The sequence below is a fragment of the Manacus vitellinus genome, unplaced genomic scaffold, assembly GCF_001715985.3.
Source record: "Manacus vitellinus isolate BGI_N305 unplaced genomic scaffold, ASM171598v3 scaffold_13_pilon, whole genome shotgun sequence".
In the NCBI taxonomy this organism is placed as follows: Eukaryota; Metazoa; Chordata; class Aves; order Passeriformes; family Pipridae; genus Manacus; species Manacus vitellinus.
The window spans coordinates 9,189,191-9,215,069 of record NW_021938999.1 but is presented as its reverse complement, the minus strand read 5'-3'; the positions used below and the strand labels follow the sequence as shown (position 1 = coordinate 9,215,069).

The window sequence follows — 25,879 nt, the reverse complement described above, 5'->3', positions numbered from 1 at the left end:
GAGCTGAATTTTTGTCTGCGAGGACACAAGTTGCAGGAATTTTTCTACTATCAGCTGCTCTGTGTTTCATAATGTATTTTGGACACTGTGTTCTTGCCAGCATGAGCTTGCAATGCCTCCACCCCCACTTGGTCCTTTTGACAGAATATTGAGTATGAAAAGTCCTCATTCAGCACCAATAGTTACATGTTACCTGTACAACCTTTCGAGGTATCCATGTATGTGCCAGACTGTTTATGGAACTTAATTTAAAAGCTGGGAAAAGTAAACTTTGAACTTTTTGTAAAGTAGATTGTCAGATTAGTCTTGACAAGCATTTTATAAATACAAAGGCATCAATAGATTATAGGAACTGGCTGGTATTTATAGGACCTATCCCGCAAAACAATTGCAATCTATTTAATCTGTGTTAGGATAATTTTGCTGATGCAAACAGCTCAGAGAATCATAGCATGCCTTGAGTTGGAAGGGACCTTAAAGGTCATGTAGTTCCACCCCCCTGCCATGGGCAGGGACACCTTCCATTAAACCAGGTTGCTCAAAGATCCATCCAGCCTGGCCCTGGACATTTACAGGGATGGGGCATCCACAACTTCCCTTGCCTTTAAAATTTAGTTTTGATAGCAGTGTCTGGGGAATGAATTCACCTACACGTTAACTGAGAACTCTGTGTAACTTAGCAGTGTTAGGGAGTAATCTGGGGGTTGCATTTACATGACCTAGTTTTTGCAGAGAAATGGCATTACTGTGTCTGGCTTGAGCAGTTTCCTCCACTTTAACTGCCCTACATTGCAACTGTATAACAAAGGATCTTTGACAGACGTACAGAATGGCAAGTGTTCACTATTTCAATAATACTTTACCCAGGAATGTCAGAAAACATGCTTCAAATGCCTTATGCATATCAAATTATGAGAAGCAATTTAGTTACATAATACTGGGAAACACCGGGGAACACAAACTACAAAATCTGCCTGACATAAAAAGCTTGATATGAAAAGGCTGAAAGGATGTTGGTTTTTGTGAAAGACAGCTGAAAGCTCTAATAACAAGTGTATCAAGTTCCCTGAGAAGAAGTATTTTCTCCTCTTTTGTACTATAGTTTTCAACCAGAAACTCAGTTACAGTGCCCTATGCTTTTAAAAGTCCAGACAGTAGACATAGCCAACACCTTCCTCTTGAAGAGAAGATAGTAGTTCTTCTCATGCTCTACAGGCTTTGCCTTTTACCTGCCCCTGTGTCCTGGGCTCCAGAACTGTGTCCCAGCTCCAAGGTAATTCAGCCTTCTCCCAGCCTCTCCATGGTCTGCTCGCTCAGACACATTCTTAGGTTCTAGTTCTGTGTTTGCCTGCCTTCAGGCTGACGATTTCACCCTCTGTCCCTCCTCCAACTCACTGTGATTTCCAAGGTAAATATGAGTTCAATTCAGCACAGTGCTTCTGTTCTGCATTTCTTGGAGACAAATCCATTTTCACTACTAGCTTCCTACCCTCCAGAGAAAAGGCCATTAGTAATTTTTTTTATAGAGGTCTTCAACCCCTACCCCCAGCAAGTTAAAGCAATAAACTATGAACTCATACACCAAAGGCAGAATTTGTCTTTGTTCATTTAGGCAGCTAAAAGTTAGACATTCTTGTGTGAGCTTTATCATGAGTGAACTGTCTACCTCTGGAAGGTGATTTGCTGTTGCAATGCACCAATGAAAGCATCCATTGTTCATGCCAGTGAGAAAGGTATACATACTCTAAGGCATTAATTAAAATAGCTTTTATTAGAGATAAGGAATAAGTTGATAGCATAGATAATCACAAAATTACAGAATGTTGAGGTCGGGAGGGACCTCTGAAGGTCATCTGATCTACCCCTGTACTCAAACAGGGCCACCTAAAGCTCTTTGCCTAAGACCATGTCAGATGGCTTTTGAATATCTTCAAGGATAGAGACCCTCCAGCCTCTCTGGGAAACTTGCTCTAGTGCTTGATCACACTCACAGTGAGGAATTGTCTCCAGATGCTCATATGTCATCTCCTATTTCAGTTTGTGCCCATTAGCTCTGATGCTGTCACTGGGCACCACTGAGAAGAGCTCAGCTCTGTCCTCTTTGTTCCCTTCAGGTATTTATATACGTGCTAAGATCCCCTTGAGCCTTCTCTTCTCCAGACTGAAGAGTCCTCGATCTCCCAGTCTTTCCTCACAGGAGGGATGCTCCAGTCCTTTCATCAGCCTCTGTGCTACTTGCATCCCATCAGATGCTAAGAACCCAGCATTTTGCAGCATCAGACAGATCTCTAGTCACAGCATAGCATGCTACACTTGGTCCCATCCATGCTAAGGTTCCTTAGCATTATGGTCTTTAGCACTCTGGTAGGATTTTCTTAGAGGTAAACAAAACTATTTGTCACTTCTACTGTCAAACCAAAGGATGTCACCATGAGAACATGGCTACTTCGCTTCGAGATAAAGACAAGGATGCACGGGTGGTGTAATTGCTCGTGCCAAGTGGGAGCTGCTTGCCTGCTCCTCCATGGTGATTAGCTGACAAAGTTTATCCTGCACCCAGGAGATAAGTGCAGCATAACACAGGCATGAAGACCAAGCTGTATGAGCAGCACAACCCAACACAGTGCTGCTAAGTATAGCACAAGCCTACTCAGGTCAACTGTTCTGTAGATCACTGACTCCTTAGTACACCACAGCCTTCCCATTGGGATCACTGCAGCTGTTCGTCCTGTGTGCTAGGACCAGTTCACTAGAGGACACCGTTGACTACCAAGAGATCCTGGGACTAACTCAGACTTGTATGAGTAACTTCTAGGTGAGATGAGTCTCTTCTGCAAACAATGCTGAGTAGTCCCCAGAACTCTGGGTTTTCAGTTCATTGTTCTTGAGTCATTAATTATGTCATGGTCTCATGGGAACAGATAGCAGATGGGGTTTTTTCTGCAGTTCAGCATGTGCGCACCTGCCTAGCTTAGATGGAAGTGTGTCTTTCCCAAGAGGGAAGATTTTTTCAGGCTTGTTTATCCACCTAACATTTTGCATTAATTATATTCTATCAATTTTATTTTCAGCTAGAGATTACTACGGCTCCCTTGTGGAGCCATGTCTGATACCAATAATGCTTATAACCATGTATCCATATAATACGTGGTGTGTCTCTGTCATGTTCTGTCCTGTGTAATGCAGTGTTTCACAGCAGCTAAGACAAGAAAGTCAGTGCAGTGTGTGACTTCTCATTTGTTGGCAGGGTGTTTCACTGCAGACATAACTATTGCTCTAGTACGACTTGTGTATTCATATTGCAGTGCATGGAAAAATTATGCCATGGGAAACTAAGCATTGTAGAAACCCAGAGCAAAAGCACCCTCTGCTCTAGAGGTTTCACTGTCTGCACTTCCTCTTCTCTTTGAAATAAGGTGTCACTTCTCATCTACAAAACCATGAATAATTTGGGATCTTCCCAAAAGAGGGAAACTGCCCTGGTCATTGTGTTACATTGCTGTGATAAAAATCAGAAGCACCTCTTACGCTGGGGTGTGCCTGGTTGGACTGGCAGGCTAGAATCTTGTCCAGAACAGTTCTTTCTTCAGATCATTGGTCTTTATGATCATTAATCCATATAATCCTTTTATCATCAATACTGCCAGAGGTATGAAAAGACTGGGTTTAAACATACATAAACACTGTATGTTTAAGAAAAGGAGCGTATTTTTCCTTGGTGACAGCACCAAGGCTGACACAGTTCAAGGAGCATTTGGCACATGGTGTGTGACTCTTGCAGATGGTCCTGTGCAGGGCTAAGGGTTGGACTCAATGGTCCTTGTGGGTCCCTTCCAACTTGGCACGTTCTGTGATTCTGTGATTTGAATGATTCATTGCAAGAGGTATAATTATTTCAGAATGCTGCTTGTATTTTGTAGAATTTGTTTGGGGTTTGATTTTAATTATATGTGTGTTTTGTCACAGGATACAAACAGGCTGAACTCGATAATTATGTGAATTGTTCACCTTAAACACATTTTGACATCTGATCAGTTCGAGTAATATCGTACGTGATTTTAGTAATGGTGAATAATCATGAGATAAGATGATACCTGAGCATGAATAGCACTTTAATTTAAAGGCTTATTTTACCTCTTTGCTTATTATTTCCTCCCGGATTGTTTTCTTGCAGAGATGTGCACAGCTTCTTTGCAAAAAAAGCCACATTAGTGTGATTAGTGTGATTTTTTTCAGTCTTTGATATCAGATTCTAATTGTATTCATTGAGAATTCAGCTTTTCATACTGTGCATTTAATTTCCTGTTAACTATGTTAGTGGCCATAAGCTGATTACATTCTACTCAGGTGACTATCTATCTGAAATATTTAGCGGATGCTCATGGCTAGTTCTGTATGAGTGGAGAGCAAAGTTCAATGTAGGCTATTTTAAAGAAAGATCAACTATTTATATATTTAGAAGGGTTGCTGAAAATTTAGCTGGCCCTAAAATCCCTTGAACTAGACACAGTGCAATAAACTCACCCTGCTGTGTTTTTTTAAATTTTGATCAATATTGTTTATTATTTTTTAACTTTTTGGTGATACCACCTTCTGTTTGAGAGTAGTGGATACTTAAAAAGAACTTAATTCACATTCGTTCAAGGCATTTTATTTTCTCTAAGTTGTAGTGGTGGTGCCATCAATTATATTTTTTGCTGTTTATTTTATTAATGTCATCCAAGAACTATTAAGAATTCAGTCCATTTTAATTAGTGGAGGCTATTTGTTGATCACTGTTGATCAAGCTTTGCTGCTGTTGAAAACTGGAGTTTTTACCATTGATCTAAGTCAGGAGCATTGCAAGAACTGGAGTTTTGCTGAGGTGATTGCAGACAAAGTATAACAGCTCCTAAAAATTGGGATCTTGCAAGCAAGGTGGAATGTTCAAAATGTGTGGATTCCCAAGATGATCAGGGAGAGATTTCGAGCTTTTGGAAAATGATCCAAAATATGTATGTAGTAGGTAAAGGGAGCCACCTAGAGTTAACCTATAGGAATCTCCAGTTATAAATGTATGTCTGATCTTCTGCCTCTTACTGCAGTTTAGGTACCAAACAGAAAGCTAAACGTTAAACCCATTTATCTCTAACAAGTCCTCTCCTGAGAGCAGGCACCAAAATAAGATTAGAATCTCCTTTAATACGTTTTTACAATGCTACTGAAGGATTACTATAGTTGCTGCATTTTATATTAAAGAACATTGGGAGAAAGAAATTGGTACTAAAATCTCCTTCCTTCCAGCTGAGGACTCTGACTGGTATAGTATATAATTAGGCTCTTTCCAATAACTCTCTCTGGACATGTGGTTCCTGCCTCTTAACAGTAGTTTCTTTGCTTCAGTGGGAAGATTAGAAGGTGCCTTCCCTTTGACTCCTCTTTAACCAGGATGGTAGCCTAGAAAAATAGCAATCTGATGTCCTGCAAGCTGAGAAGAACTTAGCCTGTAACCAGTTCTTGGAAGAGATTTGCTAACAGTAAACTTGTCATACAGCCCCTCCTCTTGCATCTCTAGTAGCTGCGGTGTTTTGTGCTGGACTTAAAACTGTTGCTCTCATATTCCATGCTGTGCTGGACCTTCAGGGGATCAGACAACATTTGGCTTTCTGGACTGGCAATTCTTCAGTGCAAGGCCTGACTTTTAAAGATCTTCCAGGTTTCTAAGGAAGATACTTCCCTGGTTGGGGCTTGGACTCCAGTATCATCTTCTTAAATAGAGGTGCCTAAATTTGGAATACATTTTATTTTAGTTGTCAAAGCAAGCACTCTGAATTGCACTCCGAAGCCATCCCAATCTCCTTTGAAAATCCGAGCTGCAATTTATCTGAAAAGGAGAATCCCATGTGTAGTGTTCCCCTTTTTCTCTCCCACTTGGATGTATCAGACAGGCACCTTGTCAGCCAGAAACAGAAGCTTATAAAATGGGCCAGTCAAGTGTTTATAGTTGCATTGCACATAATCTTTCCACATAAATTTGCATATCTATGAGAATAATAGTGCAATCATTACTGCAAACACACTTGGACAGTGAATGGCAAATGGGGTATGAATTGCTCAGTTGGGGCCATGCAAATGGGTCTCAGAATCACGAGCCACGTGTTTTTAGACTTCACCTTCCATGGAGGAAGTGTTAATTACAGCCTGTGCCAAGGAAGGTGAGATGAGCTTTAGACTGTACCTGGAAGCAGTTCCTAGGGCAGTTACATTGGACTAATATCCTTTAACTTCTGATGCCAGACACTTAATTAAGGTTTATTTTTGGTCCCTTTCGTATTCCAGGATGCTTGGAGTTAAGACTCTGACCATTCAGATTGCTTCAGAGACTCTTAAAATCCATATTGATTAGTTGCTGTAATTCTTTAAAATAAGATTGTGGATGTCAGAACAGATTATAATTTCTGTCAGCACAGTTTATTTGCATGGAAGATGAAAACACCTTTGAATACATTCAGGAAGTATTTGTAAATATTTCAAGTGGATATGGCTTGTTCTGATTTTGGAGCAGAAATTTCTTGGCATCTAAGCAAGTCATCTTCCTTAACTTGCTACCCAAAGTGTGAAGTGCTCTGCTCTTCAAGACATCAGAGCATTACTAGATGTTAGTAGAGCCTGGCTACCGTGTGCCTGTGTATCTACAGGTCCTTTGAATTTGCATTATACCTTTTTCTCTGTGCCTAACAGCTCCAGCATGCAAGTCCTGTTTGGAAAGACAAGTGACTGGTATGTACTGTACTAGGTTTTGTAGCATGTGCCCCCTTCTTCCTTCCCAAAGCAATTGCAACAAAGAGACCATATCATTGGCAACACTTGTTCTTTCTCCCATATGATTTCTCTATTATTTTGCCAGCATTGTACACAATGTCATGTATCAGTAGGGCCCTGGGGAATTGTCCATACCACAGGCTTCAGATTGCAGCATGTCTTGATATCATCTTTCTTCCCCCCTTGCACTGCAAGGGGGAAGCTGTAAACCCTAGGGATGATTCCTTGTTTCTAGGAGAACTACAAGAAGTTCTAGCAGTATTACAAGAAGTTACCATGCTACAAGGTGAAGTGCTAAGTGCACCAAACTAAAATTAGTGATGTAATAAAGGCATCAAACTGACTGAAAAGGCATCAGTTTATGAGAACTGAAAGTGTCTCTTCCAATAAATGCCTTGATATTCCAGAAAACTGGGCAAGAACGAGTAAGTTTTCTTAACTTTCTGGAGGTTTGATACCAAAACTTTAAAAAAGGATTACTGATTTTAAATCCTGTATCTCAAAAGCAGCATAGAAATCTTTTTTCAGAAAGCAGAGAAAGAAAGAAAACCATTGCAGAGCTATTACCGTCAAAGACATGACCTCAGCATGGCAGAGGAGTTGCTTTTGGAGTCTGTAAGAGTGCTTTCTTTGAAACTGGAACCCAGACATTGTGGCTGAAAGGAAAAACTCCATCAGAAATCAATTCAGTTCAGTTAAACTCGAGTATTACTTTAGGACAAAAAGACTGTTTTTGTTGCTTGAACTGCTAAAAAATTAATGAAAACAGTATTTTAACAAGGAACTTACTGGCAAAGCCAAAATTTCACTGTTGCTGTAACCAGTTACCCGTACTTCTTACTGTTTAATATCTATCATACACATGTAACCTCAATTACAATAACATCTGATGTTTAACAGGTTTTAGTGCATTTAACTTTGTGGCACCCACGGTACGTAAGGAGGTTATTGTCTTCAAGCTACAGCTAGAGAATTCTGGTTTAGTCTGAGATTATGAAAGTATGAGTTAGTTGAGATCTCATCTAACTTTAGCAGTTTAGAAGTTAATTATCTAAGTTGTCTGGGCTGTGACCCCCCATTGAGGGAGAAGACCCCCCAGGTAGCAATCCATCCCCACCCTTAAATGAATGACATAAACCAACTACAGAGGTGCTTCTCTTTGTTGTCAAGACTTGGAGCACAAAATGAGAAATCTCATGCCAAGAAAGATGAAGTGTCCCCTCAGTGGCTTCCTATGGGATGGGGGAAGCAGAACATACTCTCCCACCTCCCAGGGCAGACCTGTAACCATAAGCCGTTCTTTTCTCTGCTAGTTAGTAATTGATGGGATTTGTTACTCCACTGCAGGCTGGGCTTTTCTTTAATTTTCACAAACTAGGTGGGGAGAGGCATGCTTGGTAGTGCTGGCGTGTTTAGATGGGAGGCCACAAGGAAAATCCAGCTGTACCAGGAAGCAGTGCTGGTGACTCAGTGAACAGCATGGCACCAAGTGTCCTGGCACAGTGCTTTTGAGCATTGCCTTCCTGATTGTGCTATAGGTTAAATCTCAGAGCTGCTAGTCATTACAGGATCCTACTTCACAAGAGTAAGGTATTAAAACCCCAGACAAATTACATGATAACTCTGTCCTCCTTGCCCTTACCTGCAGCTTCACCTAAATTACACGGTGTTATCCACAACCTTGATTTAAACCTTTCTGAGTACAGGTGGAGCTGCTGTCTTCTGTCCCAGAGGTGGCAGCAGTCTGGAGCAAGTGAAGTGATTTCTACATATGCAACAAGTAAAACCCTTTGGGATTATAGATGGAGAGCACTACAGAAATGTAATATATTGTTACTTCATGAAGTTACTTAATATTTAGAGTTGAAATTTTGCAATATCGCAATAAATGTAAGTGGTTCACTGCACTTGGTGCTAGTATTCATGCAGCAGCCCAGAGCGACACTCTTCCCACAATAAGCAGAGGGCAGAACAGTGAGCAAAGAGGAGCAGCAGTGCTTGTGTTTGACTTGTGGTTCTGGTTTTGCTCCATGTGGGTGCTTGCCACAACAGGGAGATGACCAAATATTTGCAAGCAGTTCAGAACCCCTGCCCTTCCCACTCTCACCCAGCTAGTCGTGAAAGTAGTTGAACTATGGGCAGGTACAGACAGTTCACCATGGATGTTTGCAGCACTAAAACCACTGCAGTTGATACCAGCTTGCATTTGACTTTTAGTTCATATTGCAGCTTTAGTTCCGTAATTCTTCGTTTGTTGCGTTGTGAATTCCTTCACCTTACTCTGTGGTGTATTGTAGAGACTTCAGAATAACAATGGGTAAATCTGCCCCTTCTGCAGACCCCTCCGAGGGAAGGGAATAAATCTGCCCTGGTATTACACATCTCTGCCAGGCAAAGCCTCTGCATGGCTGAGACCTTCCCACCACACAGGTCCAGAGCACTTTAGGGAAGACAAGTGACCTCTTGTCAGTCCACTGTGAAGTTGTTGGAAGCAGTTCTTGGTGGCAAGAGCAAGCTGCCTTAAAGCCTCCTCATTGCTGGCCCAGTTTTGTTTGCTCCTCTCTATCATCCCCTGGCACCACAGCTTTAGTAAGACCAGCATTGTTTTAGCTGATGAACCCAGAGGGAGTTAGTGGAACTCTTGGCAGAGAAAGCAAGACAGAGTCTGGAGGCTCTGTTCTTTGGCTCTGGCCTTCCCTTCCAAACTCAGAATCTCACAGACTGTCCTTGGAGTGTTTCTAGCTTCCAAGAGCTATCAGCAGTATCTGTGGGACAGGATGGAGATCTGTCCTTCACAAGAAATCCTTAGAAAAGGAGCAAAAAAAGAAATGGTCAAATAGATGTATCTTAGCTTGCCTTTGCTATCCTAGCCTGAATGGCCTGGTATCTTTTAGAAAGCTGTGAAGCTGTTCTTTCAGCTTACTTTATTTGAGACTAGGAGGACTTTTGGGGCCTGGGCTGGGCACAGCTCATGTCACTGTGGAACTGTCCATAGCCATTCCAGAGACACAACCATCATTGAGAACTCTGGCTTCAAACTGGAGACAGATAGTAAGATAGATGGTATTACCTGGTCTGGAAACATGGTGATTCAGAAGCTGCTTCACATACAGCACAGCCTTGTGCTTGGCAAAGGGAGGCTGGTTCTGGGAGGTTTATTGTGATCAGCCTCCCTAATGTATGCTATTTTGCAATTCAGAAGTGTTACACAGGCTTCTAGAGCCAGCTAAGTTATGCCTGGTCACAATTCTGCACTTTGGAATAGTAATGTGCAAAGGAATCTTTCAGTGCCTGACTCAGGTGTCTCCTGCACCATGGAATTCTTTCCCAGTTTGAGATGCAATGTTTTTGTTACAACTTGTTTTTAACATGTGAGTGTTTAAATCAATTTCTAAATCTCTTAGAGTATCAAACCTTGAATACAGCATAATTTCACTGATTCCACGTGAAGGCATTCAGAATGGACTATAAAGTGGATATTTATTCTGCTTGATCTGTCATTGTGTTTCCATGCTAGCACTACCCCTGTTGCTACCCAGTAATCAACTATTGTGGAAACGATACATTGTCCCTAGGGTAAGGTTAGAAAAGTGTTCAAGCGCAATGCATCCACTGGATAAATCCAGTTTTAGCAACGTGGTGTTTAAAGCATTATATTCTGCTCATAGAGCATCAGCAAGATGTACTCCCTGGAAGCCAGCCTCACATTACCAGTTTCTCTGTATTTTTTCTCAGGCCCTACATGTCCATTGGAACGCTACGTGATCAAGTCATCTATCCAGACTCAGTGGATGACATGCATGAGAAAGGCTACCAAGACCAAGATCTGGAGTCTATTCTGCAGATGGTTCATCTGTACCACATAGTTCAAAGAGAAGGAGGTAAATTGCATATATTTGTAAAAAGCTTTACAAAATCCTTTCCTCGCACGTGTATCTTAGTGTGACTGACCTTCACTAACTGAACTGGCAAAACTGGATCCAGGCCTTTTGTGGTTTTGGGAGCTGCACAGCCACGTGGTTGTTGCTAACTTCTGCTAAGGGAGGTAGAAGAGCTGAGTGCTCCTCTCCTCCCCTCCCCAGTAAATCCATGCCCAAGCTGAACATCACATCCTTGTTCTCTTGTAATGGCCAGTCTTTTCCTGGTATTGTAAGATCACTGACCTTCCATCATTTTCTTAGAAAATGTAACCTGTCTTAATATCTTGTAATGTCACTGACTACATAAACTTGAAAGCGTGTGAATGAAGAGAGAGTCAGATCTGCTTTCACCTCCTTGGTTTGTGAGATCACCAGGAGTATGTGCCATGAGGAGGAGTGTCAGATACCACCCCAGCAGAGTGAGCAAGTTAAAAATAACCAAACAACACTGGCTGGCAGTAGAGTGTTGCCATCTACTGCTTGCTATTTAAGTTGCCATGTGTTCTCAGTATTGTTTGTTCTCAGAGTAGGGGACAATGTAAATACAATGGCACTATAAATATCAAGATGTTAAAACTTTCTTTTGTGTCTAAGTAACTGGAGCATTTCATGGCTTTTTTTTCCCAAACATAGCAATAATTTTTGTCCTTCTGTTCCTACCAGCCACTAATCTCTAGTTTCAATTTCCTCCCCTTCATTATGCTTTTGAAACAGACACAGGACAAAGTTGGTAACATTTAGAGAAAAGAAAAAAGATCTTTAAACCACTCTAAGGGGCTGATTTGCGAGTGCTGAATGTACCCTGCTTCTCTCTGCCAGCTGTCGAGACTCCTTTTTGAGCAGGTACTTTGGGTGCATTGCCTTGTAATGTATGTGCTTGATTACTCTCAGGATCATTCTGACAATAGAGAGTAGTGCTTCAGCCACTGGGAATCCCAAGGCAATGTCTAAATTCCCATTTCTGGATTGCAGCCTGTTACTCTGTTCAAAAGGCAGAAGGTGTCTTTTATTTTTGAAGTACGCAATGGACACTGCAGTGTCTTTTCTGCACATTTTAGAGTGGGGGGTTGTAATTGTTTATAGCAACAATTGTATACTTCACCTTGCAATCCTTTTGTTAGACTCTCATCTTTCCATAGGTTAATGCTTTTTTATTAAGAATGTGATAATGACTGTTGGCCCTTGAGTTGCAATAGAAAATAAGAATCTGCCATCATTCCGATTCATATTTTTATTCAGATCTGATCCTATGACACAAGAATTGAAAAAGTGGGCAGAGATCTAAACTCAGTGATCGGAATAATTGCAGATAAGGCCTCTACTCCCTGCACTGACATTATTCCTGTTAGTATTCCTGAGCCATTTGCTTCAGTCGATGAAGTGCCCAGATTGCAGAAGAACAAGTGGAAGTGTTAGGGAGCTGGAAAAGGAGGAGCAGTTAAACTGCCAGTGGCAAGAAGTTACTGTGGAGTGTGCATTCATTGTGTGTTGGTACTTGTAGATGCACTGAACAACACATAACCCTCAGCAGCCAAAACCATCGCCCCAGCAGTCTCTGAGTGTTCATCATTGTGGTTTCTGACTCTGCAGCTGGAGCATGTAACTGATGGTGGGGCAGTTACTGTGCTATGTACAAGAGCCTTGGCCAGAGTCACTGTTCTGTATTGCCAAGCTGAAACTCCAGGTTTGGATCAGTCTCGCTCTGCTTTCTCTGCCAAAGAAAGTACTTATTGCTGACCCCATTTTTGCTCTTCTGCCTGTCTGACTGCACATGTACAACACACACAATCTATTAAAAAGTCTGGAGGACACTGTTAATGTTCACTGGTGCTCTACTGAAGCTCAGGGTAGGGGCACACTGTGCAAAAGTTCGCACAAACAGACGTTGGAAAAAAACATGTCTTAGATACTTTGTGATCTAAAGTGACAGAAAGGGGCAAAGCCGGAAAACAAGAAGGGAGATTACCACATACCAGAAGTTTTTAGGACCATAATATACTTACTTGTTCCCTCTTCTCCTTGAGCATTTGCAGGACACAAGTGCCAAGGTAGGAGCAGAGAGGAAAGCCTTGCCATATGATTTGTCACATTACTCAGGTTTCATATGCTCACATATTTTTTAAAGCTGCCCTGGTCTGGAACAAAGACTCATATTCTGGTTTTTTTGAACTAGCAGGACAGAGAAATACTTGTTGAAAGTGAACAATTGAAATTTTTTGTTTATACACAGATTAATATTTCTAGTGCCAGTTTTTATTTTATTCTTTTACTTAAAATATTACTTTTAACCTAAAATTATTTTTATTAAAAATGGAGCTTTATTCTTTGTGAAATAGTGAAAAATCCCATATAAAGCTTGTAGAACAAAGGATTTGCCCCAAACCACCTTTGTCCTTTCAGCAAACTGCTTTGATGCTTGACAGACACTGGCATTTTACAATAGAAAAATTTTTTGCTGAAAAATTCCCAGCAAATTTCTATTTATATATTATATACACTTTTGGAAAATGTACTACATCTAAAAAAAAAAAAAGAAATCATTCTTAGTTACTCAGATCCATGTGGATATATGGGATATGTCGATGCTATTTTGAACCATTTCCTTAACTGTTCTAAAAATGGAGTGAACTATCTGTCAATCATTAAGTTATAGAAATATAATATAATTCTTCAATATTTATTTCTCTTCTCCCTCAGAGCCTTACTTCTGTCTCTTCCCTTTTCTCCTATCCCCTGCAGCATTAAGCTCAACCAGGCAACAGGCTCCTTAGGGCATGACTCTCTTGTACTTTAATTGACCACGAAAGTCATGTCTGTATAATCTGATGCTTTGCAGTTTTGTGTTCTGCTCTTTGTGGGCAGTTATGAAAAAGCCAGATGGAGCCAGAAGTACACAACTCTGACTCAAATTATTTGTTCTGGCGTGACTTTATTGTCTTTAGCTGAATTACTTCCACATTGCACAGTACAAGGGTCACCACATTCCAAGTATAAGGTAGCCAACAAGAGCCTGACGTTGTCCTTGTTGCAGCCAAGGACAGAAATTCTGCTTTTTCTACCTATACTGTTTGACCCAGTTAGAAATAAATAGAATGGTTACAAGAATTAATAGCCCAGTTTTTGGCATTTAGCTTCTGTGTTACCCTCATGAAACTTTTTTCCGTTAGTATCAACAGAATACATCAAATCCACCAAAACAACAGTCTCCTTCTCCACCACCACTGTTGTGGATGTCACTGAGCCCAAGCCCTCGAAGAACCCAGTGCAGTGGCTGTTGACAGTACCCCCCCTTGCTGCTGGAGGCAGAGTTCCTTTCCTCCTGAGGCCCACACTAATGTTTTTCTCACCTGCTGGATATTAGAGGAATGCTGTTTTGTTACTTACCTTTATATTGTCAGTAAGGTGCCCCCTCAACACTTGCAAAGTTGCTAGCTCTACCAGAACCATAATTTCATACAAAATGTGGGTAGCAAAGAAGGTTGTATTCAGCGTGGGTGGTGAAAAAGCATGTCCAGAAATCGGGGGTAATATCATGGAGACGTGCTGTAGATATATCTAAGGTGGTTCCTTTTGGCCTGCTTTGAAAATCTGTGTACATTTAGCAAGTGTCAGTTGTGATCCAGCCTTAGGCTGCCAACAGCCTGTGACACAAGCGGAGCCATGAGTACGTGTAGCAGCACAGTGAACGCATGACCGGGCCTGTCTGGCTAGGGCTGATGACATTACTGAGCAAGTTCAACCTGTTTATGGTTTCTCAGCACCCCAGATTATAATTATTCCTCATTATTTTGCACATTTGTCATATCTTTGGGTCTTGTCCAGGGAACCTTTGTGCTAGGCCACATATAAACACACAGACGAGCCCATTTCCTCTCTTTGACATTTTTTCATCTGATTGTTTTAGCCCTGGATTTACTTTTGTTACTGGTACCAGCAGGAACTCTGGAAGAGCTCTGCCAGCTTTTCCAGTGGCTCTGCAATTCAGAGACACAAATCCTTGCAGTGTCACGCTGAGCTGGGGTTCATACAATTGATGGTCTCTTTGTTCCTTCCTCAGCTGTGGGTTGCCCTTGCATATTCATCCTGCACAGCACCCGGGCTCTCTTCCATTTGGACAAGTCCTCAGAAAATAAGCTGTGCAAGAGGCTTCCATGCCCAAAAATTCACCAGAGGTGGACTCTCTGGCTGTGTTAGCCTTTCTTCTGTCAGATAATGCTCCAGTCCATGTCTGATAAGGCACACTGGAATGGAAATCTGGAAAAAGGAAACTTTAAGCATATCTTTTCATGGCAGCTGAATGCTCTGTCTTGCATGAAATCCTTGTATTCAGAAGGATGAAAGATACAGAGGGCTACAGATCCCAGGTGTAACCATTTTTTTGTTGCGAAATATAGCTTGTGTTTTCCTTCAGAAAACTGAGATTAAAGGAATTATAAAAGAAACCATGCAAGAAAATGAGATGCTGCTATCATGAGGCTATCAGTGGTTTCTGCAGACAGCTGTATGTATTTCTCTTGCTGTTAGTGTGCCCCAGCACATTATATGTGCTCTTTGTCTTACTGGCTGCAAAAGGCATTTCTGTGACATCCAGTGTTCATCACATCTACATCAGGGCTGTGTATAACAAGAAGCTGGGCAAGGAATTTGGACTCCGAAAGCTGGGATTGTGTTTGCACCTACTGAGAGGTTTGTGCTGGGTTCATGGGCGAGCCATTTCATTTCTTCCTTTGGGAAGTGGATGTAGCTGTGGGTGACCTAAGCTGCTGACTTGGCTGATATTTCCAGAATGCTAATGACCTTCACTGACCTATGCCACGTCAGCAGGAAGAAACGGGAGACAAGTAGGTGCACTATTGTTCGTGCACAGTGGGGAGTCTGTTTAGTGTGAGTTACAATGCCTAAGTGTTCAGAGGAAATTGTTCAGACATTAGAAAATAATTTTCAAAAGGGGTAATATAAAAATGCACACTTCCTTATCTGTTGTTTGAGGCATTCCAAGTGGGAAATGGAAAAGTTCAGGGAGGGAGCTAGGCAGGAAGAGACGAGATGCACCTCTCATGTTCAGTTAGAATGTAAGTTGAAGTGACCACAGAGATGACCATTGTATCCTGGTAAAAAGAGGGTAAATCTTACACCTTTAGAGAAAATAATAGAATGATTTCGCTGACAAGAGAATGCTTCTTCATGCCTCACCATGTACTCTAAGGCACGTAGTGTGACTCTTGGGAATTGTCGTGTGCAGGGCTGAGAGTTGGACTCAATGATCCTTATGCGTCCCTTCCAACTCAGCATATTCTGTGATTCTTCTTGAACTTCATTCCCTTTTTGTCTTTTAATAAGCCTTTAAGAACCAGCTGATCAGGAAGAAACTGTATGAACACAGGCACTGCTTCCCCAGGCACATGTGCACACATGCACACCCACCCACACCCAAGCTCAGATCCTGGTCCCTGGAGCTCATCTGTATTCTCAGCTTAAAAATAACAGAACATAAGAAGCAGCTTGAATGTTGTATTTAGAAGCATAGTTGTTTTTATGGCTTTCATGAAGGACTGTTCCCATCCCTTCCTAGAACCCTTTGCCAAAAGGTGTTTTACAGTGTTTTTTGGAAGCTCAAAGTATCCCAGCACCGGGACTGCTCAGCAATAGCAGCCTCTGTATATCTGTTCCCTTTACCAGAGTATATCCAAATGGTGATTCAGTTATACACTACACAACTCCATCTTTGCTTGGAGCCTGCTGATAGAAAGCACTGGATGTGCCCCTGGGAGGATATCTACTGGGATCCTGAAACAAGAATGGAAGGAAAATAGGGAAAAACTATAGGATCACTACAGATGATGTCTTCCTTCTGTGTGCATGCCTGGCTTTAAAATCTAACTATATACATATTTATTTAAAAATAATTGCATTATATTTTCCAATTTGATATAGAGAAAATTCTTGAAATTCAGTCTGAAGTTATCAATTCCTGGTTTTGGTCACACAGGCCCCCTGCTTTACTGAGGGTTTTTTCAGTCCTGTCAAGCCCAAGCCCAGGCAGAACAATCCCCAGCTTGTTGCACCTTCACAAGCCCCTTTTGTCTCACCTTTATTCAGTTACCAGACATGACACAGCCCATCCTCCTTGCTTTATCTTATTTATAGTCTTTTCTGGCAAATGTTTATTTTCAGTTTGGCAGTGGCAGAAAAGGGGTTTTAACTTTTTAGTTACAGTGTTTCTGGGCTGATTTGGAAAATGTTCTCTTTCTCAGCCCTGCTCCAGCTGCTTGTCTCATGAGATGATCTGTTGAGAGAAATGTCTTATCAGATTTTCGCTACATCCATACTCTCCCTTTTCAAAACTCATTTATTTTGCTACTCTATACATCTGAATTGTTTGACTGAAGACTTATTTTCAGTAGGGTAGTTTGTTATTTGAAGTTTTTCATTAGTGGGAATGAATCATGCCAGAGTACTCACAGAACACCAGTCTGCCCTAGAATTGCAGATAAAATGCCTGATGCTCCCATTGCATGTATCTGAAAGTGATAAAGAAATACATCAGTTAGAGGCCATGCAGAATATTAAATAAGGATACCCCCTGTTATAGCAGTTGTGGGTTATTTCTAAATACAAGGTAGTGGGAAATTTGTATAGAAGATCCTCCTGTCTCTGTGCAGTTTTGCTGCTTGTCTGTGTCTGCAGCTGTGTTTCTGTTGAGTTTGCTGACAGTTTTCTTTGCCTACTGTGGTGAATGCAGTCCAGCACTGCTCTTTGGGTTTTTTTTTAGTTTATTTTAATTTGTTTTTAAATTTCCACTGATAACTTTAAAGAAAAAATAGCAAATTGTTTCAAGAAACAAACATGACAGAATAAAATTATTAGTTACAGGTCAAAGAGTTTTTTCAAAGAGACGGTAAGTAAAGTTTTTTGACAATATCTACATGACCAAAAGGTTAAACTCCACTTTCGAAATTTACATGATATGAGGGACATTTTTCCAGTTGATGGCCAGTGGAAAAGCATTGAGGTATTTCAGAAGATGTGATCCAGAACCCTGAGCTGTCTCTTCTGCAGTGGAATTGCTCTTTATGAGATATTGCAAGTGAAGCTGCATTTCCTTCATAAACTTACATGGTCCTGACTCATTTTGTTTGCATTTCTTTTAAAAGGCTGGGATGCCATCATGGATTGGAAAGATGTCTTATCAGGAGGAGAAAAACAAAGGATGGGCATGGCTCGGATGTTTTACCACAGGTAAGTGTTAAGATTCATTCCTTAAGTAGCGTTTGAAAATGAGGAAGGGTTTTGCAGGTTTCCTGTTACAATTTGAGCTGTAGTAGGCTATAATCTGCAATATGCAACACTGCCAGACAGCTGCATAGGGCCTGCATAAACCTTGTTGTTTATTCATACAAGCTTTGCCTTTAGTTTGAGCAATGTTTCTTAAGCTTTGCTTTTGGCAACATAACATTACCTGTTGGAGATATTAATTTCTTTAACATCTCAGGCACAAACACCTTCCCTCCTACAATTGTGGCAGAAATCTGATGGACTGTTGCAGAAGGTCTTGGAGTTTGATAGCCAAGCTCCAAAACCTTTTGTTTTTGGAGACTGCAAGCACACAAAGACAGCCCAGTCCACACATGGCAGTCCACGGAAAGCTGCTGAGTCAGCTGTATCTACTGCCCAACTTGCTGATAGGACAAAATAAGCCTAGGTCAAACTAGGACATAATATTTAGATCACTGTGTACTCAGATGGACCAGGAAATAAACCCCATTTTTCCTGGAAGTTGTCTCTGCACCTGAATAATGCATGGAAAGTTTATGTTGTTGCTAGCCAGCTTCCAGCTGTAAAGAGAGACAGCTGTCTGGCAAAAATAGCTCTCTCCTTTCTGTTGTTGTTGCAATGAAACATCATACATGGGAATACTGTCCAAAACCTAGAAGAGTAATGTTCTTCATCTGCTTTTGAAAGGCCGAAATATGCATTGCTGGATGAATGTACGAGTGCTGTAAGCATTGACGTCGAAGGAACGATATTCCAGGCTGCAAAAGCTGCTGGGATATCCCTCCTTTCCATAACACACAGACCTTCTCTTTGGTAAGTATGTCTGGGGCTTTATCATGGTCCTTGCTTTTAGCTTTCTGACAGGCAGTGGATTGGCCTTTACTCTTTCTACTAGGGCAGTTGTTTAATCAGTATCTACTGCACTTTCTAAGATAACTTGTCTACAGCTATAGTGATTTAAATTAATTTAGCATTGATTTTTTTAATTCTTTGAAACTTGTTTATTCCTCCCTCTTATTTTTTTAATGTGTTTCAGTTATTAGCATGCAAGTGTCTGAGATGCAATTAATAAGTCTACACCACAGCCACAACAGATATAACCAGGTTGTTCTGTAAAGGTGACAAGATACTTGAGGTGTCCTGGGGAAGTTTACCAGTGTGGGGAGAAGATGGGAAACTTGCCAAGTGGTTAAATTATTCCTTGTTCTTCCATAGGAGTAATACATCTGGCTTTTTAACTTCAATTGTATGTTCTCTATCTGCAGCATTTGTGAGCTTTCAAATATGGTTATCTGTTAAAATAAGAAATATTGGAATTCTGAGAAGCATCATTCTAGGAGGGAGTACTAAGTATAGAAGAGTCCCTGCAAGGAAATAAATGTAGTTAATGTATAAAAGAGACCAAGGGCAAAATGAGACCAAGGAGGCATAAGATAACTTTAGCAGAGACTATTTGTTCTGAACTCCTAGATCCTGCTGTCAGACTGTTTGCTTTTTTTAAACTGATGACAAAAAAATCCATTATTAGTATGTTGCCTCAAAGGAAAGAAATTGTATCAGTGTTTGCTTCTCTGAAAAGGAATGGTTTCCCTAGCATTCCTTCTTCCTCTGTGTAGGTGATGACAGTGGAAATGGTTTTTGTTGAATCAAGACCTAAATGTTAAGAAAAAATGAGTATTCTGATAGAAAAAAAATGTTCACATAGACTTTTGGTTTTAAAATAATTTAAATTACGCTTATAAAGAAAAGAAATATTTCATCTTGTTTAGGTTTGGCGGTTTTTTAAAACCACTGCTCAAGAAAACAGGTATTTGAGAGCATCTCATCCATAAATGATTATAAGAGGGAAGTTATTCAAAAGACCTTTTGAGAAAGGTCTTTTGAGTTCAGTTTCTTACCAATATTTCTTGTTTCCTAGTATTAGTGCTATTCAGGAAGGCTTGGGATTGCTCTTGTAATCTCCACAGTATTACTGAAATGATCAGAAATCTGGTGATTTGTGTGGTTCTGGAGAAGTAAACAGAAATCCTGAGTATTTAGAAATAAGCACACCTTTAACTTATGTATGCTTTCACAGGGACTGCACTGCAGAGTAAAAAAAAGCATGTTCACATGCTATTTTCTCCTCTTCAAGATTATACCAGGAAATATTTGCTCTTTTAATCGAAATGTTTATTAAAACTTTCCTAGACCACAGACACTGGACATCTCAGTCAGCTCTTAGCTTCTTGATTTTTTGGGATTTGGTGGGGCAAAAGTAGAGGGATAGATGGGGTCACAAAGAATAATATGCAGGAAGTGCTCAATGTAAGTCTGGAGATTAATCTTTTTTGAGTCCCACGTCATAAACCATTGAGTTTATTAAACTGTCACATTCCCTGGATGGGATTTATAATCAGTGTTTTATGATGCATTTCATCTTCTGTAATTTATAGTGATAAATTACACAGTCATACCAGCAGCTCTGAGGGAACTCTCTGCTCTTGGTCTTGTACCTCCTGAAAAATGTCTTGTCAGGTCTTGACAAACTCCACATATAGACCTTTGAATATTTTCAGTGCACACACCCTGATACTCACTGAAAGATCTGTGACTCCTACACAGACTTTTTTATTTTGGCCCCTTGCAAATCAAACCATGTTTTAGGACTGAAGGTGCCTTTAGCCAGCCTTATAAGATGCAGGGAACAAACTGAAGTGTAATTTGAACAAACTCAAGTTTTATCAGTAGCAGCAGGTGCACTGTGCCTGCCTCACTGTATTTTCCACTAAGGAGGTAAGACATCTCTCAGGAAGCGGGGTAAATAAAATAAACTGGGACTAGCATTCCTGAGGAGAAGCAAACCGTGTCTGTCGCTGCTGTTCAAGGCCCTGGAGAAAAAGGCATCTGATGGAGTTGAAGTGAAGGCAACTGTAGCCACAGACAGTGTTTCCAGGAGGGAGGCTACCACCTAGGCCAGAGACAGCAGATGATGAGGGAACCACCACTGCAGGTGAGGGCCTCGGTGAGCCCTATGGGCATATGGCAGTGACTGCCCCACTGGGAGCCCACAGCGGTGCTACAGTGAGCTTACAGCGGGCACCACTGCTGAAGTTCACTGGATGGCCTAGGGGGGCCCTGGTGACAGACTTTGAAATACCCAAATCCCTCACGCAAGACTGTCCCGGGATGATGAGTCATTGAAGAAAAGGTCCCTCCCAGTGATCCAGGACTGAACACCTCTCAGATTCCTGAGAGGCACCATTGAGAAGAGACAGACATCCAAATTTATTTGCAAAAATGGACCATCTGTTCCCTGAGCCGTTACTAATGTTTTAATTTCTACTGCAGGAAGTACCACACTCACTTGCTGCAGTTTGATGGACAAGGTGGCTGGCGTTTCGAGCAGTTGGACACCGCTATCCGTTTATCACTGAGTGAGGAAAAACAGAGACTGGAATCCCAGCTTGCAGGAATTCCTAAAATGCAGCAGAGACTGAATGAACTGTGTAAAATCCTGGGAGAAGACTCAGTGCTTAAAACAATGGACAAAGAGGAATAAATAATTTATGGTTTATGTTTTTAAAAGTATTTTTTTAGTTAAAAGCATTACAAATTCAGCCATTGTCCTTTGCATGCATTGTGATAGAGGCTTAGAGCATAGCGAAACACAGCCAGCAGAAAATAATGCTCTGAATGCTATGTAAGACTTTAGCATTTTAGTATTAAGGAAGAAAGAGGTTGAACTGTGAAAAGAAAATAAGCACAGAGTATAAGATTAGTCATTGCAGCTTATGTTAATTCCTAGTGAAAGCCCGATTCACTGCAAGAAATGGCCAATACACTTAGGTTTTGTGGGTGAATTTTTGCCTGAGACTTGGCCTGCAGAATGTGCTCTTGTACCAGGTTACTGTGCATATGATATGCCTGCTACGCAGAGCAACTGGGCATGAAACTCAGGCATGGAGCACGGCAGAGGCAGTATCTGGGTGAGTATGCAGATGCATGCAAAAATCTCATCTGGGTATAAGAAACATTCAGCCCATGTGAAACAAGACTCCTGTTCTACTACTGAATTGTATACACACCTTTACCTGCATTTTTATAGGAAATAACATAATAGGCTGATCAGAAGACAACTGTCCGAGCAACCCACTGCCCCCATGACGGAGAAGCAGGGATAGAGCTAAATATGTAATGTGCTTGTGCTGTACTTTATGCCACTGCACATAGCTTCAGAGGCTCCTTGCCCTTCATGATACATCAGTTCCTTTGGGGGATTATTTATATCCCTTATTCAGTAGCCTCTGGTGGTGTGGATGGAGCACTGGGCCTGGCATCAAGTGACTTAGTTTTTGCTTGACTAAATCATTCATTTAGATCCATGTGTCTGATCCAGCCAGCATCCATCTCTGTTCCTCCATTGGTATAATCACAACATAGACACTTGTTTGTTCCATGAGACACTTTATGACAGGAAGGACTGACTGTAGGAGAAAGAAAGATCAGTTTCTAACAATAGACTGAATTCTCAGGCACCGCTGTCCTGCCTGTTAAAATGCTCAGCATTTACAAAGGTCTGTGAAAAGTTAGAGCATTTTGTAACCACTAATTAATATGTCTGCCGTATTTTGGTGAAGTGGCTGAACACTGCCCTCACCGTGAGCAAATGCACTGATTAACAGCTTTGCTTTCAATTGCACTCACTGATTGTCCTGTCTGCTTTTCAGTCAGTAGGAACATGGTCCCCAGTCAGTCAAAAGGTGCTTAAATAGAACGGCCTGAGACAGTACTGGCCTCCATGCCTTGATGGAGGCAAAACCTGGACAATTAGAAATAAAGATGTGAATGTATTTAAGAGCTCCTGCTCTCTCTGGCTGCAAGTGCATGGCAGAAGGGCAGCTTGGGAGTGAAGATCAGATGTGGTAAGAGGCTTTACAGATGGGTAAATGAGCCTTAGCTGAGATGTAGCGATCCTGAAATTTGTTGGTTCTTTTTTTCCCAGAAGTGTGATTCCTTAGAAGATTTATGTCTGTTGTTCTCAGTCTGAGAAAGGCAGTGCATAAGCTGTTAAGCACTGCTAAAGAGAGGAGAAATATTTTAGGGGCATTTGCTGAGATGGAAATGCTTGAGCATCCTGAAGTTAATAGAAACTGTTTCCTTTTTCTGATTACTTCACGAAAACGGGGAAGGTGAATTAATTCCATCTGCCAAATCCTAGTCCAGTGCACTAATAATTAGCCCATATTCCTTCTCACTGTGTGCTCGGCTTCATGTTTGGTATGGCACTTGCACCAGAAAGTGGAATAAATCTGCTCCCTCCAGAATCTGTGGCTTGAATGTAACCCTGTAACTTATCCTGGTGACAGCAGTTTGTTCCTTTCTTTAGTTTTGCTGTAATTTTCACCCACTGAGACATCCCACTGACATAGAAAGGAATGCTCCTGGGAACTTCTGAAAGGGCTGAAAAATTAAGGTTCAAGAAGTTGTGTAAAAAACCTAAAGAACAGACTGGAGGTCACTGCTGTGGTGGCTGACATGTGCAGGCATTTTAATTTGCAAGTGTCTCTGCTTGTCCCTCTCCCTGAAGGCGAGCTTTCTCCCCTCTCATCTTCAAAGCAAAATTTGGAGCTGCAAAGGAAAAAAAGAAGTCAGCCAAGAATCTGTTCTCAGTGAGCATGAATGAGATGACTGATGAGTGTAAAAAGCTTGCATGTTTTTGAGTTATGTTTCTCTAAGATGTGGTGAATCAGGCGCACACCATACACATGCCCTTGTCCCAGCTGCTGCGTATCCTGCTAGCTCAAACCAGCCACCTTTCCACAGGAGGACCTGAGGTGGAGGAAGGGGCATTATTGTTCCCCCCCCCCACACTAAGCACTTTAATATGTGGCTAGGAGCTGAACCAGGGTTGTCCACTCCCTGAATGAGTAGGACACTGAAAAGTGATGAAGAAGTGGCCCAGTTTGGTACAGCTCCAGGTATCCCACCAAAGCTCTGCTCTGGCCCTTGACTTGCTGGGAGCCATTATGGACAATGCAGCATCTGAAATCTGCTGTACACCTCGCAGATATCAAAGCTGGCCATCCCTCATGGCATAAAGCAGACATCTTCTGAGGAAACCATGTTTAGTAGAAGAAAGTTTTTTTTTTAATGAGATTATGCATAAAACATACAAAAGATATATATGTTACTGATGAAATTTTGATGAAAACTGAAATAATACCAGGATCAATGTAATAGTGTTTTCTTTGAAGTTTGACATATATTTCTTGAATCCAGAAATAGACTTAACAATTCCCATCTAGTAATGTAATGTAAAATATTCTAGACTCTCGCTCAACTATTCACATTCTTGTAGGCATGGCAAGAACATTAGAGGCCGGTATGAGAAGAAACACTTCTCTAAATAGGAACTTTCTGAGTGATACTGAGCCAGTTTTAGAAGGATTTTCTGTACTGGTGGCTCATTATTTTTAAAGCTAGTTTTGTGGCAGGAAGAGAAGCTGCCCTGGAGATATTTTCTGCGAACTTTCTCTGTTGTTCCAAGGGCTAATTGAGACTGAGGTGTCCGTTTCTGTTTCTTCAGAGTTTTATAGGGCATAGGCAAACTCATTTTGTGCTGCTTCGGACCCAGCCGAGCAGAGGTGCATGCTCCCTGCTCAGGAATAACTCAGGGAGACAGTTCTGGAGCCGAGGCACGGGGAACACGTGACCCTTGCAGTGCAAGAGGGTCAGAGTGGGACAGGATGCCATGGTGGAATGAGAGCTGCTTATCACTGTTCATTCCCTTTCTGTCATTCAGGAGCTGTGACTCCCTGGGAGGCCGAGGAAGTGACTTTTTGGTCTTCTTTCTACCTGTTGTATCTAGCTGGAGCTAGCCAGATCCCGCTCATTGTGTCATAGCACCTGTGCATTCAGGGCAGGATGCTGCACAGTGCTGAGCACACCTGGCCCCCATAAGCACCCTCTCACCCCCCAGGGCTCAGGGCAGACTGGACTTGCCTGGGTCTGCATCCTAGAGGAGTACAGGTGCTGAGCAAAATTCATACCAGCCTCAGGCAAGGAGTAACTGTACAATAAAAATATGAATTTTCCACATCAGTTCATTCAGGTAATGCAGGAATTTTTTGGAAGAATCTTCAGAATGGGAGGACATGTTTTTTGTGCATGGGATTTCAGTATTTTAAAGTGGGAGGAGTTTGTTTTTCACTTAATTTTGGGACCAGAGTCATTCCTACTTTGGACTTGGAAGCCCTCCTTCTGCAAGGAGAGAAGACCCCACATGTCTTTTAAAAGACTTTTTGAAAGCGGTGGGATTTGTATTTGAGTAGGCAATGAAGGACTGGGTAATCACTGGGATATTTTAAAGAAAATTGCATTAAAAAATTATCCCCTAAAGCAAATGAATACATCTGCAGTCCCCTCAATATGTCTGAATGGTGACAGTGCATGTCAAAGTCAAATTTATGGGCCAATCGTATAAAGAAATCCCCTTACTGAGCTGTTCGTGAAGCTTAAGAGAACTGAACTGCTAATCGAATGTCTTTGTTTTGTTTATGTTTGATATTAATGCCTTTTAAGAGCAGACGATTTATAAAGCAATAAAATATGCTTTACAGTTGTAATTTATTCCAACCTCAAATAAAACACGTTGCATTTACTTTGAGTTTGCAGTGTTCCTTATGAGTCACTCACAAAGCAGTCAGGACCTGCCTCCATGTGCTCTGGAAGTCCTTTCCCATCCCTGGTTTCTGTGATGGAGCAGGAAAGCTTGGGGTGGATGTTGTGTGTTTTCAAGTTAAAACAGGTGTTCCTAGATCAGGCTGGTGTCAAAGGCTGCTATGAGGTTTCTCATGTCTCATGCCCATCCACTTCAGTGTGTACCTGATTTGTGACAGGAA

The 25,879-nt window shown here is 41.4% G+C and overlaps 1 protein-coding gene across 1 annotated transcript in view; it reads left to right on the top strand.

Moving 5' to 3' along the window:
• Positions 1 to 25,644, top strand: part of ABCD2 (ATP binding cassette subfamily D member 2) — a 45,486-nt gene extending 19,842 nt beyond the window's left edge. The window contains 4 exon segments of the mRNA XM_008921590.3: positions 10,537 to 10,682; positions 17,876 to 17,960; positions 18,684 to 18,809; positions 21,327 to 25,644. Coding sequence (XP_008919838.3) covers positions 10,537 to 10,682; positions 17,876 to 17,960; positions 18,684 to 18,809; positions 21,327 to 21,537 — 568 coding nt within the window. The 3' untranslated portion in view covers positions 21,538 to 25,644.
• The last annotated feature ends 235 nt before the right edge of the window (positions 25,645 to 25,879 follow it).